At 35.4% G+C, this 17,765-nt stretch overlaps 3 protein-coding genes across 4 annotated transcripts in view; all 3 read left to right on the top strand.

The window, feature by feature from the left end:
* The window catches only part of LOC145668129 (atrial natriuretic peptide receptor 1), a 2,711,550-nt gene that overhangs the window by 418,657 nt on the left and 2,275,128 nt on the right, over positions 1–17,765 (top strand). The gene's annotated exons all lie outside the window — the stretch shown is intronic.
* Positions 6,383–13,286, top strand: LOC145669058 (uncharacterized). Its single transcript, XM_081737418.1, has 3 exons — positions 6,383–6,758; positions 9,091–9,265; positions 13,261–13,286. Exons 1-3 carry the CDS (start codon positions 6,504–6,506, stop codon positions 13,284–13,286), a joined length of 456 nt encoding a protein of 151 aa, XP_081593544.1. The 5' UTR covers positions 6,383–6,503.
* LOC145669059 (uncharacterized) lies at positions 13,533–17,576 on the top strand. Its single transcript, XM_081737419.1, has 3 exons — positions 13,533–14,279; positions 15,331–15,649; positions 17,016–17,576. Exons 1-3 carry the CDS (start codon positions 13,533–13,535, stop codon positions 17,474–17,476), a joined length of 1,527 nt encoding a protein of 508 aa, XP_081593545.1. The 3' UTR covers positions 17,477–17,576.

Consider the following 17,765-nt stretch of genomic DNA (forward strand, 5'->3'; position numbering starts at 1 on the left):
TATTTTACTTTCCATCTTGATTATTAATTACTTTGAACCAACATAAAATGATTCTTTTATAAAATTGTTATCATTCTATCTAAATGTATACAGGGAAAGAACATTGTAAATCCAGTTTTATTGATTTTATACCAAAACTCATTTTTGTAGTCTGACTGAGCGTGTTCTTTACGCATATAGCTGCTTTTAACATCCAATTTACAGAGGAATGATCAAAATTTTTTACCACTTTGAGTAGTCCAAAACATCGTGTGCAACGCATACTTTTACGGTTGGGTGCAATCTCAAAATCGAAGAAAAAAAATGTACTTACCATGTTCTTTCCCTGTACCCTTCAAATGTTTCACTAATCTTTTAGTGGATTATTATAATATTGCTAGGTGTATTATTTTTTTAAAATACAATTACGTGAATCATTTGCGTGTTTAATTTTATACAGCGATACATATAATAATAGTATTATGCGCAATGTTATATATGAAGGGCTTGGAACAATATGCCACATTTAAAAAAAAAAATCACTATTTTTAGGACCTTGCATATCTTACGACCTGCAGTAGTTGATTTGGCTTTAAAGAAGTGGGGGAACACTCTCTATGTATTAATATAAAATGCTCTAATATATTGAATAACAAAATTATTTTGTAAGATTCCGGGGTAACGCGTTCCAGAACGAAATAAAGTAGGGGAACGGATATTTGATTTTCTGGTAAATGGAGAACGACGTTCTCCGTATTTCCTCCAAATCGACCACTGATAACCCGTTGATCTTGACAAGTTTGCAAAAATCGAAATTAGGATCAGTAGATATAGTAAGTATTCTTGTTTAAATTACTTTTTTATGATGCAATGGCAAATTTCACTTTTCTCTCGGATCATAAATATATATTAGTTTAGAGTCCCTTGTCAGCAGCGAGGCTATATGAAACATGGACCTACTGGTTAACATGGAATCCGAACCACAATCGTTCTATGCTCTCCCTTCGGGACTCGAACCCAGGACCCCTTGCAGAGAAGCGCACGTGCTAGCCACTAGACCAGCGACACACACACACATATATATATATATATATATATATATATATATATATATATATATATATATATTGCATCTTATGTCTGAATATTATGTGTTTGTATATGTAGGTATTTTAGGAAATGTATTCTACCTTATTTATTAAGTGTTTACTTTTATTGGTTCAATAATATATATACCCTAATACACTTGCCATCTTCTTTGATACTGTTTAGAATTCACCTGAATTAGATGCTTTACAAAAACTTGTTATAATATACAGCTAAAATAAAAAATAGGAATTAATTTAACTGACAACATATAGAATTACAATAAGGATTAAACGATTATTTTACTTTAGGACTATTAATATTTCAGACTTGAAGAAATGTACTTTACTCGACTCATTCTATCACACATTTTATAATGGTTTACTGCTAAAATATGTACACTTCGAGGAAAATCACCTGCTAAATTGTTCATTGTAACTGAAGGTTTAGAGGAAAAAGTAATTATATATATATATATATATATATATATATATATATATATATATATATATATATATATATATATATATATATATATATAGGGGAAACCATACAGTTATTGGCACTTTAAGGATTTGTTTTCATTCATATCTTTATAACAGACTTATTTTATAACATATACTGGCGATTTTTTAATATATACTTTCTGGGAATCTCTAATTGAATAATATGTGGAGAAATTACAATACAAATGTAAAGTTTGGCAATAAATATATATTTTGTAATGTGACAATGATCTTACAGTTATTGGCACCCAATGAGGACAGTTATTGGCACCATTATAAAGCATACAGTAGAAGATACGATTGACAGAAATAAGGCTTGTAGGCCTGACTGGAAATAATATCAGTTATTATATGTATTAATAGACAAGAAATAGACATTTTTAGACCTTGAACATTATGAAGTAAATACATATTGAAACCGGGGAATGCACAACATATTTTTAAAATTGAAGAAATGGGAAATGCACAATCAAAATTGTATGTTTCAATTATTTATGTCAATCCGTTTCATTAATCTCGTCCTCATCTGTGACCACATTCACTGTCATCCTGTAGAGCGTAGCACCCGTGACACACAAATCCATCTTCTATGTCTTCTGGTATGTGTTCCTTATGGTACTATGGAATGCAACGACTGTGGCACAACTCGCATTCAAGATCCATCCTTCCCGAAAAGAATGGCTGAAAACAGTGTTTGCAGGATATTACGTTGCTTCTCGCAGCTGATGACGAATCGAAGTTCAGCATCCTTGTGAGCGTTCCATTTTGTAATGATTCCGTCAGCCCTTTGTCTTGTTCAAGGTTAGAAGTTGAAGGACCGCTTATCTGCGTTGAATAATCGAGATAGACCTCATGCTTTGATTTCTTTGCAGATGCTTTTGCTCTGGGTTTTAACTCTTATTCTTTCCTCTCAGACATCTTCCTTGTTTGCTTTCTGATCTTTTCTTGTTCAGCTCATTGCTTTCTTCATTTTTGCCGTGCAAAATAGCTTGATATTTATGAGACGTTCTTGCAAACGGCAATCTTTCTACATTTCGTTTCCTCTTTCTCTTAGGAGTTTCTGGCCATACTAAAACATCTTGCAGCAATGGGTGTTCGGTCTTTAACTTTTTTGGAGTTGAGCCGGAACCTTTTTGTAAAGCATTTGCATCTGTAGTACTGCCATTGGTAGGTGTACTAGGGTTTACTTCACAAATAGTATGAGCATCACTAGCAGTATCTGAGTGGTTGAAATCATTGAGTTGGATACATGCAGATGATACAGGTAAACCTTCCTGATTGTTTGCCTGTCCCGACTGAAGATTAACACATCTCTCTACCGAAGACTTAGGCCTACTATTATCTATAAAATGTTGAAATAAGCGATACAGTACATGGAATTCTTCGTTCTTATTTACAAGGACTTGTTCATTGTCAACTTCCTGAAGTCTTCTCATTACATCAGTTCCTACTATACTTTCAAACTCGGTTCTGGTTAATACTACATCCTTAGTTTGCTCATTACCACCGCATATTTCTTGAACTGTTTGTATTGGTTTTGCAACGCATTTAGTGTAATCTATATCGTTGGGATCAAATGGGTGTAAACCGCATGCCCTAAATCCATTTTGTATAATAGATGGTGAAATGTAAGTGTCAAGTGCTTGTTTCAACAGAGGAGCAAATTTAGCTTTCGTCAGAGACTGCAATTAATTATAAAGTTGCCACTCTCGTACCACTTGCTTCCACCCATCCTTCAATGTGTAAATACGGCAACGTCAGCAGGTTGCAATATTCTTGTATAATTGGGATACAGAGCAATGAGTTCAATTTGAAGCTTGCAGCAAAGTTCGCTAAGTTGGTAAGTAAGATGAGTTTTATGACCGTCCACAAAATATATAATCGGGAACTTGACATTTTTCGATTTTAATTACGGATACAACATATTACCTATATATCCATAAAATACTTCGGCTTTCATCCACCCGTTCTCACTGCGACCGATACCCTATCCTGTAGGCACAGATAGAGCCACATCATTAGGCACACGAACATAAGGGAAAACTATCATTGGGGGTGTTACGTCACCTGCAGCATTGAAAGTAAACATAAAAAAACTGTTAAAGACTCCTTTGCATTTCGGCTAACACCTTTCCAGTTTTTGGCCAAAGCAAAAAGTTAGTTTCATCACCGTTGTAAACACGTGTTGCATCCTGCAGAACATCTGTAAGGTTATTGGCTTCAAAATACTTCTGTATATTACGAAACCATGATCTTATGTCGTTTTCTGTTACACAAGCACTCGCACCTGTAACAGATTCGCACGTTCTTTCCGCAACCTTACGATTTCTTTGAAAGAACGATTTATACCATCCATCTCCCGGCATGTTATTTGGAAACGGATTAGGACGAGGATGTTTCACGAGAAAGTCCTGAACACTTTTAAGAGTATCCTGTTTCTTTCTGGGAAAACTCTTTTCAGCACATTTTATTAACAATTTCACCAACAATGGTTCTTTCTATTCTAAAATGGGTCGTGGTCCGGAAGATGATTTCACATCTTGATTTCTCAGATGGAATTGTAATGTAGACCGAGGAACGCCATACTGCTTCGATCTGTCTTTATTCCTACATTTTTGATATTGCTTCAAGGGAAGCACTTCTCTGTTATAGTGCATATCTTTTTCTTCCAATCTTTGGCATTGCGTGCCGATTTCTGCAACAATAAGAAAACGTTTTGTAATTAATTTTATATGAAATAATTTAAGTTTGACATTGATCTAGGCCCTACCATTTAAAAAAAAAGTAGAAAATAAATGCCCAGTTGCTAAAACCAACAATGTCCTTAACGGTCCAGACGTTTGGGACTAACGTTTTGAATCTCACAGCAGACTTTTCTTTACCGGAGTTTCTTTACTCCGTTACTCACATTGACTTAGGCTAGCTCGCTATTGTTAATAACTATGTTTGTGTCTGACCACGCGCACTTCATGGCCGACTAGCTGAGTTTTGAAAAATACTTTCTTGCTGTAACTCAAAGTCCAAACTATTATAATAAATTTTGATGGTGGGCTAACTCTGTAACTCAGCCGGGTGGGCCAAACTTTGCCAGTCTGCCCCTGAACTCGACTACATGAACAAATAATTTCAATAGGCATATTAGACATATTTCATTACCAGAACCTATTCTGCTGCAAATCCTTTCAGTCATTGGCATCGTCATTTATACAGTTCTTGGCACTGTGCCAATAACTGTTACTTATTAGAGTAGGAAACTAAAATTTTGACCAAGAACAGATGTGGAGATGGAAAGCATTATCGGACAGTTTTCAAGCTATTTTATTCTTCAGCATCAGAGACAGTAATTGGCACTATAGTGCCAATAACTGACATTTTATATTTTCATTCGTACAGTTATTGGCACCCCATGCATTCACTCGCAGGACAAACAAATCGGTTGAAAATGTACCATTGGAATGATTAGTAGACCCAATTCCTCTCGTGCAAAAAATATTAGTACATTTAAAACAATAGCAAACTAATTACATTTCTCTTAAGCTGATAGATATCCTTAACAAAAAGTATAAGAATTACCTGCAAAATTGAAAAATCCAAATAGCTTCCACTGTCGACTAGAGTTTGCCTCCAACTGACAGGTTTCCGGCAAAACAAACAACGGGAACGCGGGCAGAGAGGATCAGAGCTGCCAGCTGGAGGAAATTTTTACCAACACGTATTCATTTTTCCTTAGTAAAGTGAAAAAACTAAGGAAAGTGCCAATAATTGTCAGAGTGCCAATGACTATATGGTTTCCCCTATATATATATATATATACAGTGGCGGATCCAGGATATGATCAAGGGAGGGGCTAAACCATAATTTGTCGTTTTATCCAGTGTAAAGCAGAATTGAAGCCCATTTTATCCAATGTAAACCTGAGCGTCAAGAGGGGGGCTATAGCCCCTTAGCCTCCCTTTGGATCCGCCCTTGTATATATATATATACATTGTTCACTAACTTAAAAGGCTTTTTTTTTCGTGTGATTTATTTCTCTCATTTAATTTCAACAATACATATTTTCTTTATGTATCGAAATGTTACTTTAAAAAAAGTCTGAAATTCAAACTTTAAATCTATACGTAATTTATTAGTGGAAAGCTATTTAAAAAATCATGCTTAATTTACAGATTATTCCTACTAAATAATTTTTAGAAATCCTTGGTCAACTCACACCTGAAGGGGACTCAGCCTCCTACAACAACATTCAGTTGTTTGTTTACATCAAAGATTCCGGCAGCGTGATTTTCGCCCTCAACTTTTTTTTTTTTTTTTTTCGTCGTGGCTTTTGCTCCATATGATTTTCTACTCTTGGTTATTCCCCGAAAAGTCATGAAACCGAGTCTAAAATTGCACTGTTTTAATCTATCTAAATTGCAAACCAAAGAACAAAACCAGTTTCACATTTGAACTTCATATAAAAGTTACTTTTTTGGTTTTAATTTTCGAGCGACAATAGGAGATAATATAATAGTCATAGAGAAGAAAATCTAATTCAAATGTTTAAAAAGATAAACACATTTCGCAGTCCTACATACAGGAAAAAAGTAATTTTTGACCATCTGTCCTTCAATTATTCACCCTATTCATATAAGCCATATCGTTCAACATATAAGCACTAAATTTCTATAAATTTCATTTTCATTTCTATAATTTATTATTATTATTATTATTATTATTATTATTATTATTATTATTATTATTATTATTATTATTATTATATGTCATTTCAGCTCTGACACTGAGTCTCTACCATCTCTTGTAGTGGAGCCCAAAACAGAGATTGTTAGTCGCAATGACTTTCCAAATGGCTACCGAATTGTAAATTTGGGCCACATTCTCAAGTGGTCCATAAAGCTCCAAGAAAACCACAGAAAGATATGTGTCTTAGGAAAAATGGATTTTCATAGAGAGAGACGTTCAGGACTAGTGTCTTACCTCTATTTCAAGTGCCGCGTGTGCAAACGCGAAGTATGTCACTCTACAGAGGAGGAACAACAGTCGAAAAGATCTGTAATCAATACTGCAGCTGTTTGGGGTACTGTTTCCATTGGAAGTGGGTATTCTCATCTAGAGGAATTTCTCAGTATTATGGATATCCCATGTATGAGCTTCAAACTTTTCAACAAGATTGAACAAGATCTGGAACCGGTAAGTAATAATTGACAAATCCGTTTGATCTTAAAAAAAAAAAAAAAAAAAAAAAAAAACTGACAAATATACTTTCCTACTTATCAACAATATCACAAGTGGCTAATATAATAGTTGTATTGATATAGTTCTGTATAGAAGATTTTATCATAATAGCACTTGCGGAATGAAAGTAATCTTAGTTACAAGCAGGCCCGCAACCAGCCATAGAAGTCTGGGGGTGCCATAAACATGTTAGGGGGACCCAAGTCTTAAAATAATTGTTACAAATATATAAATTCATGATTTTTTGTGTTAATATAGTATATGATGCATTGAGATCTGCGAGCCATGAAAAATTTAGGGAGGTCTGGCCCCTTGCCCCCTTCTAGTTGCTGACCTGGTTACAAGGGCAACGTAGTAGTTTCAATTGCCAAAAATGTGGAAAATTCGAAAACGTAAATTAATCGTTAAAAAAAGAAAAAGAAAAAACACATAAAGCACATAAATCGGTGATTTCAGCTTTGATAGCGATCAAATATGACGGATTTATAATAAATTACTTTTGCTTTTGAGAAAATCTTTTTTTTTTTTCTGCACCGCGACTAAGAAAGACGGTAATGATGAAATAAGAGATAATGGTGGAATGAAGGAAGTGGAAGGAAATTAGAGAACTCCAAAGAAAACACTTACGCGGTGTTTGTCCACCATAAAGTCCACATTGGTGGGACCGAGATCGAAGCAGGGTCCGTTCCACCACTGAACTAACGCGATCTCATAAGAAAAAATATATAAATGGGTCTCCCAAGCGGCTAATTTTGAATTGTAAATAAATTAATGACAAATAAATTTATCACCACTTCATATTGAACGGGGGAGTCTGAAAGAAAGCATGAATTCGCCGCCTAACTGCGAATATTTGAGTCGTGGTGGATGGTAGAGCGTTCACCTGGTACGTGGGTTTCCTGATTTGATCCCATCTCGCGCCAAACGGACAGATATCATTGCGTGGGTTTACTTGGGGGTTCTTTTCTTTCGTCCACTTTCTTCATTCAACCATTTCATTCATTATCATCATCAGCGTCTCCTTCAGGATCGGTGCATAAATTTCATATCTAAATGCGAATGCAGGATAAATTTGGGTTAAACAAAATGGGGTCAACATGGGCAGCTGTTGAAGGGTGGGGTGTAGTAAGATTTTTGAACTCACCACATTTTTAATTTTGCAATTTCAACTCAAAATAATGGAAAAAAGATGTTATAAATGGTTCAATAATATATTAACAAGCAAATTTTATTACAATTAACGTACGTAGTTAAAATCTACTTATTTTCAATCGCTGACTCCATTGGAGAAAATGATAAAATAACTTTAATCACAAGGAAATTGAGCGAGCGAGACCTTGATGTGAGGAGTTCGGCGCTTATATATATATATATATATATATATATATATATATATATATATATATATATATATATATATAAAGCCAGTATATGCATCTGACCCACAAAACCGGGTTCCTAATGGTTAAAATACTAACCTAACCTATCTATTTGGAGAAGTATCAAAGTTGAGACTTTGATTTAGGGGTTTTTGATTACGTTTTCGGAGTTTGCACCACTCTGCGACCCAAGCGTAGTCTCGCTATGATCCTCAGCTTCCGTAACCCGCCATATAACGAATTGTGGATCACACTCGTTTTGCTGCTCTCGTGGAATTTTCATATTGATGTTGTCAAGAATACTTTATGGTGTGTGTGATGAGATGGTTGCGCACCGGAGCCATACGAGACTTTAATCTGTAAATTAACGTGAAATCCAAACCATTGATCTTTCACGAAATATTACCCGAATCTCCCACACAGCAAGCGAGAACGCTATTTGCCCACAAGGAAATAGTTTTAGAAACCTTTCTGCAACAAATCCTCCGGTATTTCGACTGTAATTCAGCACTCTTGCAGGGGTGCGGGGCCGTAGGCTAACCAAACATTGATGATTTTATGTTTATGAGATGCGAGATCGGAGAGTGAGCATATGTGGGATTCAAGAGGTGAAGCCTCAGTCGCTATCTACATTTTATACAAAGTAAAATTCAAACTGAACGCTGCTAGTCTTTGCAATGCATACCAGACAAAGCATGCAGAGATAAATAATAACTATTTATCCGTATAGTTTCTGCACAATCATAGAGAAACTGAGTCACATTCTCGATGACTAGGGAAATTTATCTTGTTCGTTATTGATATCACTCAAAGTAGAAAGTAAATGGGTAATGAGATTTGTAATGAATCAAAATTAGAACAAAATAACGATATGCCATGTTTTCTAAAACAATGTATATCTTTTATAGGTGTGGACAGATTCTCTTTGGAGTCAGATGAAAGAAGCTGGAGAGGAAGAAAGAAGATTAGCAATTGAAAAGGGCCATGTAGATCCAAGATGGTATACCATGGATAACTGTATACGTGGACGGAGGGTGGAGCAAAAGAAGTTATGGACATGGATACAATGCAGCTTCTGGAGTGGTGAGTATAATTATACAAATTTAATGACTTATATAGGAAGGAATTAAAAACTAAACCATATAGAAGTCAAAATAAAAAATAGGACAATACATAGGATTTGTGACGTAGAGTACCACTAAGGAATGATTTTTGGAAATGCGACAGGGATAGAATGAAAATGGTGTCTGAAATATTTTAATAAAATGGAATTATTTCCGAATCTCGTGACGTTAGATACTTTAAATTTGATATTTGCATTTCTCATTGAAAATCATTTGACATGTTTTTAGCGTTTTGTGATGTTTTAATTAGATGGGACGAAGAGGAGGGAAGAAAAGGAAAATGGCGAAAGGGAAAGGAAAATAGGAAGGGGAGAAAAGGAAAATGCAATGGGAGTTGCAATTCGTATCTTGCCAATATCTCGGAAACTCTGACGGTTAGAAACATAGAATTTCGTATTTGGACTTTTCATTTAAAATAATGTAGCACGTATTTCAGTGCCTTTTTTTTTAATATGGCCCAGAAGGGAAGAAAAATGGACGTGGATTATAATTACTATAATAAGATGTTCACTCCGGGTTAGAGACTTGAAATTTGGTATTGGGATTTCCCATTTAAAATAAATTAACACATGTTTCAGCATTTTTTGATATTTTAGTGAAAGTAGAAGAAAAGAGCTACATTGTAATTCTTATAATAAGATGTCGATATCTTGGAATCTTTGAAGGTTAGGAACATGGATGTGGTATTTATACTTTTCAATGAAGATTATTAGATACTTATTAAGCGTTTTTATGTACACCGGTGTATATCCTAGAAGGAAAGAAAAGAGGCGGGAAGAAAAGATGTTCAAATCTCGGAACCCCGGCATGTTAGAGACATGAAACTTGGAATTTGAACAAAAATTCGGGAAATGTGCAGGTGTATGATATGAAGAGCAAATGTAGGGGATCTGAGCAGTAGCGTAACTAAAGGCTTGGGGGCCCTCCCGCAGACAGCGTGGAGTGAGCCCCCTTCCCTACTTCCCACTTCACGATTTCGGGGCCCCTGATGGCTTGAGGCCCCCCGCAATACAGGGTCTACGGGGCCCTTATTTACGCCCCTGGATCTGAGGGCGAAGCCCCCGCGTACTGAACCTGACTCAACCTGCAAACTTGGGTTGGAGCTAATCCTTTGACAACTTCAACTGAAATTCAATATGCTTGCAGGATTATGAGGTACGATGCCATAGGTCGAGTAAACGCCTAATGAGATGCGAGGCCGTACACGGAGCGATTTTCCGGATCTGAAATGAAATTCGGTGTGCTTGCAAGTTTATCAGATGCAAGGCCGTTGGCCGATCAAAAGGGATAAGGGAGGTTGTGGGCGAAGCCCCAAATGAAATTAAATATGGTTCTAGGTTCATGAACTGAGAGGCCGTAAACCGAGCAAACTAGGAGATCTAGGGGTGAAGCCGACGAATATTTTGTCTATATATTCAACTAACCACATTCTTTTTAAAATAATGTTTGTAAGTTGTAATTTCACCCTACCAATCATTGTGAAGATGGGAAATGAATCGTTTTGTTTGCTATCCACGTTCTATTTGGGGTGACCCTCCCTGCTGGTCTAATGGCTATTATGCGCGACTTTGGTGAACGGGATCCCGTGTTCGATTCCCAGTGGGAGTGCATTGAACGATAATCTTCGGATTTCAGGAGTTGTATATCTACGTCTCATGTAGCCTCGCTGCTCAAAGGAACGCTAAACATAAAATCAAAAGTTCAACTTGGCATTCTTTTATGAGCACAAGTAATATAATTTTTGTTAGTATACATTCTGTGGAGATTGGAAACACCTTCCGCCAACAACAGGCTTTCAATAGTTTCCGCTTCCACTCCTGGCTGTGTGAATTTTTCGCGAAATACGTATGTTCATATGAAACACCCAAATAAGCTCCGAAACATTCCTGAAAGCTTTCACAGATGAATGGATATTATTTTTCTTCTGAAGCAGAAATAGTCTTTTGTGAAGGTCACTGCAAATAGGGGTGGGGGTTTATTGACCACGAAAGAGAAGATTGAAGAGCTGTTCCCATTTGCAGCCTTCCTTCTGCGAACTCGATATTATCTCATTGCCAGAAGCAACAGCTGAAGTGAAGGGATGAAATTTTATAACCACAATACCTTTTCCTTTTCCAGTACATTGTTTGTACTAGCAGATTTACAATTTAGACTAGCGGCAATTATCTTAGCCAAGATTCCAAACACCTCCTTCCCCAACTGGGATAGGTGGGGGAAAAAAAAGACAATCTCTTGTTTCTGACCCTGCCGGCACGAACTATTTTTATACTCTTACATCTCGACCGTTACAATAGCTGTCATATTCCATCGTCTAGTTTATTCCAGGAATTACAATCTTACTCCTAGCAGGTCACTTACAATAATACGTACAACATACAGTACTACACATTATACGCCGCGTTCCCTGTTTCCATTGTGATAAACAGCCCGAAAGATTTCAGAGTAGTGGCACACACACAAAACTTGCGTAGGGATATGTACAGTTCGTCGGTAATCATTCGAGAAAGTGAAAGAGCAGTTAGAAACGTCCATTCGCAATATTTGAAGTACCGCTGTTCTATTCAATTTAGCAGAAAGCCTGCTCTGTTTCTTGTGCAGAGGTACAGGAAAGAACAACGCTACATATGTTCCCTTCGCACAAAAAAAAAAAAAAAAAAAAAAAAAGGCGAGAGAGAGAGAATCCAGTTTCATTGCGATTTTATGGTCAACTTCCTGGCCTGAGCTTTGTCTGCTGAAGCGGTTAAAATCCAAAGAGAAAAGTGTCATTTATAATAACATAAATGTTCAATCTGTGGTCAAAAATAGGCCGGTTTTTTAATATTCAATAAATATTTGACATCCTGAAACAAATGAAATTTCAATACTTTATAAATATTATTTCACGATTCCTTGCTCTTAGGGATGTTTTTCCATTTTACCATTGATTTTTAGTTATTTTTTTATTTACTAAGTTTTTCACATTTATTTTTCTGTCATAAACCTTTTGCATGAAACGAACAGTGTAAGCATGAAAAAAAGTTTGTAGTAAGGAACATAATATATTACGGGGAAAGGGTATCATGATTTTACAGAGGCTTACGAGAGGCATCCCAAGTAAAGCATCCCAATACAATTAAAGTAAATAAAAACTACAACACAACTACAGAAAGAACTGAAAAAGCACCAGCAGAACAAGAAAACTTCCAGTCTTGTGGTTGCATGCTGCTTTACCCTATAGATCATTATAAAAGTATTCATGTACTCTGTGTCTAGTCTGGCATATGTTCCATAGAACGATTGTGGACTGAGTGAATATGCAACCGCAATGCTGCCTTTTCAGAACCTCCTATTATTATTATTATTATTATTATTATTATTATTATTATTATTATTATTATTATTATTATTATTATTATTATTATTGTTATTATTATTATTATTATTATTATTATTATTATTATTAGTAGTAGTAGTAGTAGTAGTAGTAGTAGTAGTATTTTAAATACCGTGATCTCAGCCTGTTTCAATATATTTCCGCATCTTTTCATATAATGTATAAAACGAACCTTTCACATGACGCACTGTCAACAATGGATGGATCCAAATCTTTCTAGTGCTGCTTTGTTTCCTTTTTCTTCGCCGTACGTACATCAAGGCAAGGAGATGTCGTTTGTTTATTGCTGGACTCATGTTCTATCCTTCACGTTCAAATTCTAACTACTTCTTGGCACCGGCATTACCGGGATGTGTGGGCAAAGCAGCGCCGGATCCGGTTTTGCCGGCCGCGTGTGCAAAGCATCCTCGGTTCCGGTTCCGGCATTGTCGGTACTGGGCCAGCATTGCCGTGGACGTGTGCAAACGCTCTAAGGTCTACACTGTGTTTTGTTAAAATTGAATACGTTTTACGTTTTATCGTGCATAATGTTGCTAATACTTAAATTTTACTTACATTGTTGTATATATTATCTTTTCCAGGCATGTATTATTGGTCAAGAAACTAACAAGCTATTATTTTTGGGAGTGAGAAACAAATATTGTTCAGTGTGCGCTGCAGCGTCATCAAGAAATAAAAAAACCAAGCGACCATCGATGCTACCGCAACTGGTCATCCTCATCTTCGTCGATGGAAGCTGACATAATCGTAGAAGGCTTTTGCAAGAGCCAAGAAATGCATACGCTTCGCTACAAACGATTTGTGGCAGATGGCGACTCCAGCGTTCACTCCAGGATAATCGAAAAGGTGCCGTATGGACGTCAAGTCACGAAAGTTGAATGCGCAATGTGTGCGGAATTATACATGTGCGCTCCACAAGCTGCGTATGCAAAATAGTTTTCCCTTGCAAGCCAGAACAATTTTGCGAGATAGAATTCCACGTCTAACCGCTGCTGCTCGGGGAGCTATATCCTATAATGCAAAACAGAAGTGTTCAGTGCAGGATCTTAGAGATGACCTGCGAAATGGTCCATCGCACGTATTTGGGAACCACGAGAAGTGCAAACAGTACTTTTGTACAAAGAAAGAAGATAGAAACTTAGTTCCAGATTTAGAAAAGGCCGGATTGTATTACCACATTATGGCTGCTGTAGACCAGTTAATAAGAAAGGCAGACCGATTAGTTCCAAACGAAACAACTAATCGGGTTCAGCTGTATATGAGCCTTCTGTCAAAGTTCAATGCTGGTAAGAGGCTTAATTTGACAAATCGCGGTGCCTTCCAGCGCCGATGCTATGTTACAGGACTATCATATAACAAAAAAGCAACATGGCACCGTAGTCCTTGGAAATCTGTGATAGAAAATAGTCCTGGAATGTATTTCAGGAGATTTATGAAAAAGAGAAGCCGCAAGCGTTCTCACTCCCGTTCACGACGAGTAAGAAGAAAATTAGAACTTCCACCAGAAAAGGACAGAGATTATGGGCCGAACGCGGATAAACCACCGCTGTCTCCGACTTCGCTTCAATCAGCCTGTGAAGCCGAGCTCAAAACATACGACGTAAGTTTTCATTTCTTAAACCATATTAAATTATTTGAATTTTTTTTAAAGTTTACTTTAAGTTCGTTTTATCATTTATTTTATACCTTTAATAGCACTGAAAGTTGAAACAATATTTTTGGAATATTTATTTTATACTCAATATTGAAATTGCATTATTGTTTGATTTCTAATACTTATAAAATAGTAAAAAGGCCTATTTCTTACCGCCCATTGCATGTTTATTGAATACTGAAATTATGTTACTATGAATACTTATTCAAAAAAACAAACAAAATAATAATAATAATAAAGCATAAATATTTTTTTTCTTAAATATCCATTGAATAACAAGCATAAAAAGTGTAAATATTTCATATTAATGATTCAATGAATGTTTGAAAAGTAATGTTTAAAAAAATTTATGCTATACTATTTTTTATTTTTTTTATGAATTTTTGGTTTAATAAATACTCATGTAATATAATTTTAATATTCAATAAATACGCAATGGGCGGTCAAAAATAGGCCTTTTTAAAAATTCTATAAATTCAAAACAATGAAATTTTAATATTTTATAAACTGTTTTCAACAAATGATTCACCGTTTCAAGAAAGAATAATAGGCCCACTTATTTCTCTCTACTAAAACTAGAACTGGTACAAATTTATATTACTTCAGGTTTCAATTGAATTTTTGTGGAGCCAAAATTATAATTGCGCACAAATCAAAAACGGAAGTAGATAGCGAATAGCAGCTTTCGTTAACTGATTTAGCATCTTACTATGTCAATCCTTTTTAAGCCAAAACTGGAAGTGGTAGGTATTTACTACTACTTCCGGCTAAACTTGATTTTTATAAGCCAAAACGGTAAGAGATATCGAAAAGTGGTTTCCGGGAATCGATTCAATCTCGAATTTGTTTGATTTTGCTTTGAATTTGCATAGTTTGTAAGTCTGCCATAGTTTCACACTGTGAAACGAAACTAACTTATTATTATTATTATTATTATTATTATTATTATTATTATTATTATTATTATTATTATTATTATTATTATTATTATTATTAGGTTACAACAGAACAGAGAACAAATATAGAAGTTTCTTCTAGAGGACAGCACGGTAACTTAGTTTACGAGGAGCAGCGTCGTAACAGACTAACAGCGTCTATGTTTGGTAGGGTAATTAAGCGTAAAGATAACACCGCCTGTCATTCATTGGTAAAGGATGTACTTTACAAAAGAAATGTATGTACACCAGCCATGGAATATGGGAGGAATTATGAACATGTGGCTCTCCGAAGGCTTGCGGCTGAGAAAGGCTGGACAATACAAAAGAGAGGACTGTACATAGATCTCACACACGGATTTTTGGCCGCTAGTCCTGATGGTAAGAACATTTTTTCATTAGTAAATCTTTCCGAATGAAAATTATTTTTATTTATTTTCTGTATACAACCATCTCGTACTTAGAAACCTGCCCCATACTTTTCATGTCGGAAATAGATGAGATAAAGCCTACTATCAATTTACTTCACTTCAATGCGTGGACATGGGAGAACTAAGAACCTATAGATATAGGTTATTTACTCTAAAGTATTTTGTGTACTTTCAGTATCGATTCCAGTATTGGATTCAACAGTAGCCCATATGAACAAATACAATTTACCTGACATGTATTTATTAATATTATCTACTATAGTCGGTTCAAAGAAAAAATGAGAAATGTTGCTTTTGTTGAAAATTTTTTCCAAATATAATGTGCGTTTTACTTCTTTTAAAAAATCGAATGTTATTTTTTCTATATAAAATTGAATAATTAAGTACAATAAATTTTGAATTCACAACGCGGTCGCTCCTTCGCCATTATAACCCTGACCAAAGGTTTTTCCTGTTTGATGGGCTATCGTCCTATCCTATAAAATTTCTGGTGGATTTTGTTCTCTGAAGTTTTGTTCGTAGTTTCGTTTTTTATGGCTCCGTTTCTTTGTAAATTTTTGATATTGATATTTAAAAAGTTTGGGAAAGCAAAAATTACTGCTTTCATAATAAAAACTAGAAGCAAAAGTTACAGCTGCTGTAAAATATTCGTAATTCTGATTTCCGTTTATTCGTAGCCGACTGAGGGGCCTGTAAGTAGCAGTATATGTGCAATGCGAAAAAATGATAACGAATTTATTTAGGGAGGGCCTTGAGCCCAATAGCTCCCCTAAATATGTCCCTGGAAGGAACAGTTAGGTGGCCTAACTTACGCCTTTTAGAAAATGTTAACCAGTTTACTATTCCTGTTTATCATGACTGTTTTCCAGAGGTTCCCAACCGTATTTACCCGGCGCCTTCCTTCGTAAATATTGTTTTTCCTGAATAAACTTCAACGTTTACAAGGCGATTTTTATAATACGCGTAGTTATACAACAAATAATTTAGTATTCCATTCTTCAATAACACACATTGACTTACGTATGTGATTGTGTGCAAACGTTCACACCCAGTTCTTGTACCAATATGACTTCAAATAGTTATGATTTTGGAACTGCAAGGGAAAGATATTGCCCATAATTTGTAATTCACGAGAGTTTAATTTGATTGAAGATTTGCAGTTTGCCTTTAGTTATGTCTTTTCTCCAGAACCAGAGTCGAACAAATTTTACTTTTTGACTAAATTTGAAATAGGGAGGATACTAATTTTTCATATGCAACACCTTAATCGTCACAAAGTAATAATATTATAATTGGTATTATCTGCATATTTACAGGGTATGTAGTTGAAGAGAATGCACTAGTGGAAGTCAAGTGCGTTCCTTCCCTTAGGAACAAAGATATTCAAGAAGAAATAAGAAAGAGGAAAGGGACATTTTTCTTACTTGTCCAGCCGGATGGAAGCTTGAAACTAAAACAAAATAGTGATTACTACTACCAAATTCAGGGACAGCTGAACATTGCCGAACTAAATAAATGCTATTTGGTAGTGTATATTGACGACAAAACACCTCTGTATATTGAAAAGGTAGTAAGGAATGAAGATTTATGGAAGAATATTATGCTTCCTAAACTCTGTCGTTTTTTTAAACAATGCATGCTACCAGAGATTGTCGATCCGTTAATCCCACGTGGAATGAAATGTAGAGATCCCGACTACATAGTGAAAGCCCAGGAGGAAATCCAGAGGAGAAAGGAAAGCAAAGAAAATAGTACAAATAAAAAAGGGAAAAAGTGAGAAAGGCAAAGTATGTTTTACATGTTTGGAACGACCTATTCTCAAACATTACTATTTGTAATTCCAACAAGTATTCTTCTTCTTCTTTATATTATTATTATTTGTATCCCTATATTGTGCTGTTTTGTTGTTACAGTAAATGTAAACATTATTTTTTTTATCAATATCGTCAGTGTGTGTTCAATATATGTATTTATGTTGTCATTATTATTATTATTATTATTATTATTATTATTATTATTATTATTTTGAAATGTTGCTTTAATAATTTAGTTCTCGTAATATTTTG

This window comes from Thermobia domestica, chromosome 13 (genome assembly GCF_964235325.1).
Source record: "Thermobia domestica chromosome 13, izTheDome1.hap1.1, whole genome shotgun sequence".
NCBI lineage: Eukaryota > Metazoa > Arthropoda > Insecta > Zygentoma > Lepismatidae > Thermobia > Thermobia domestica.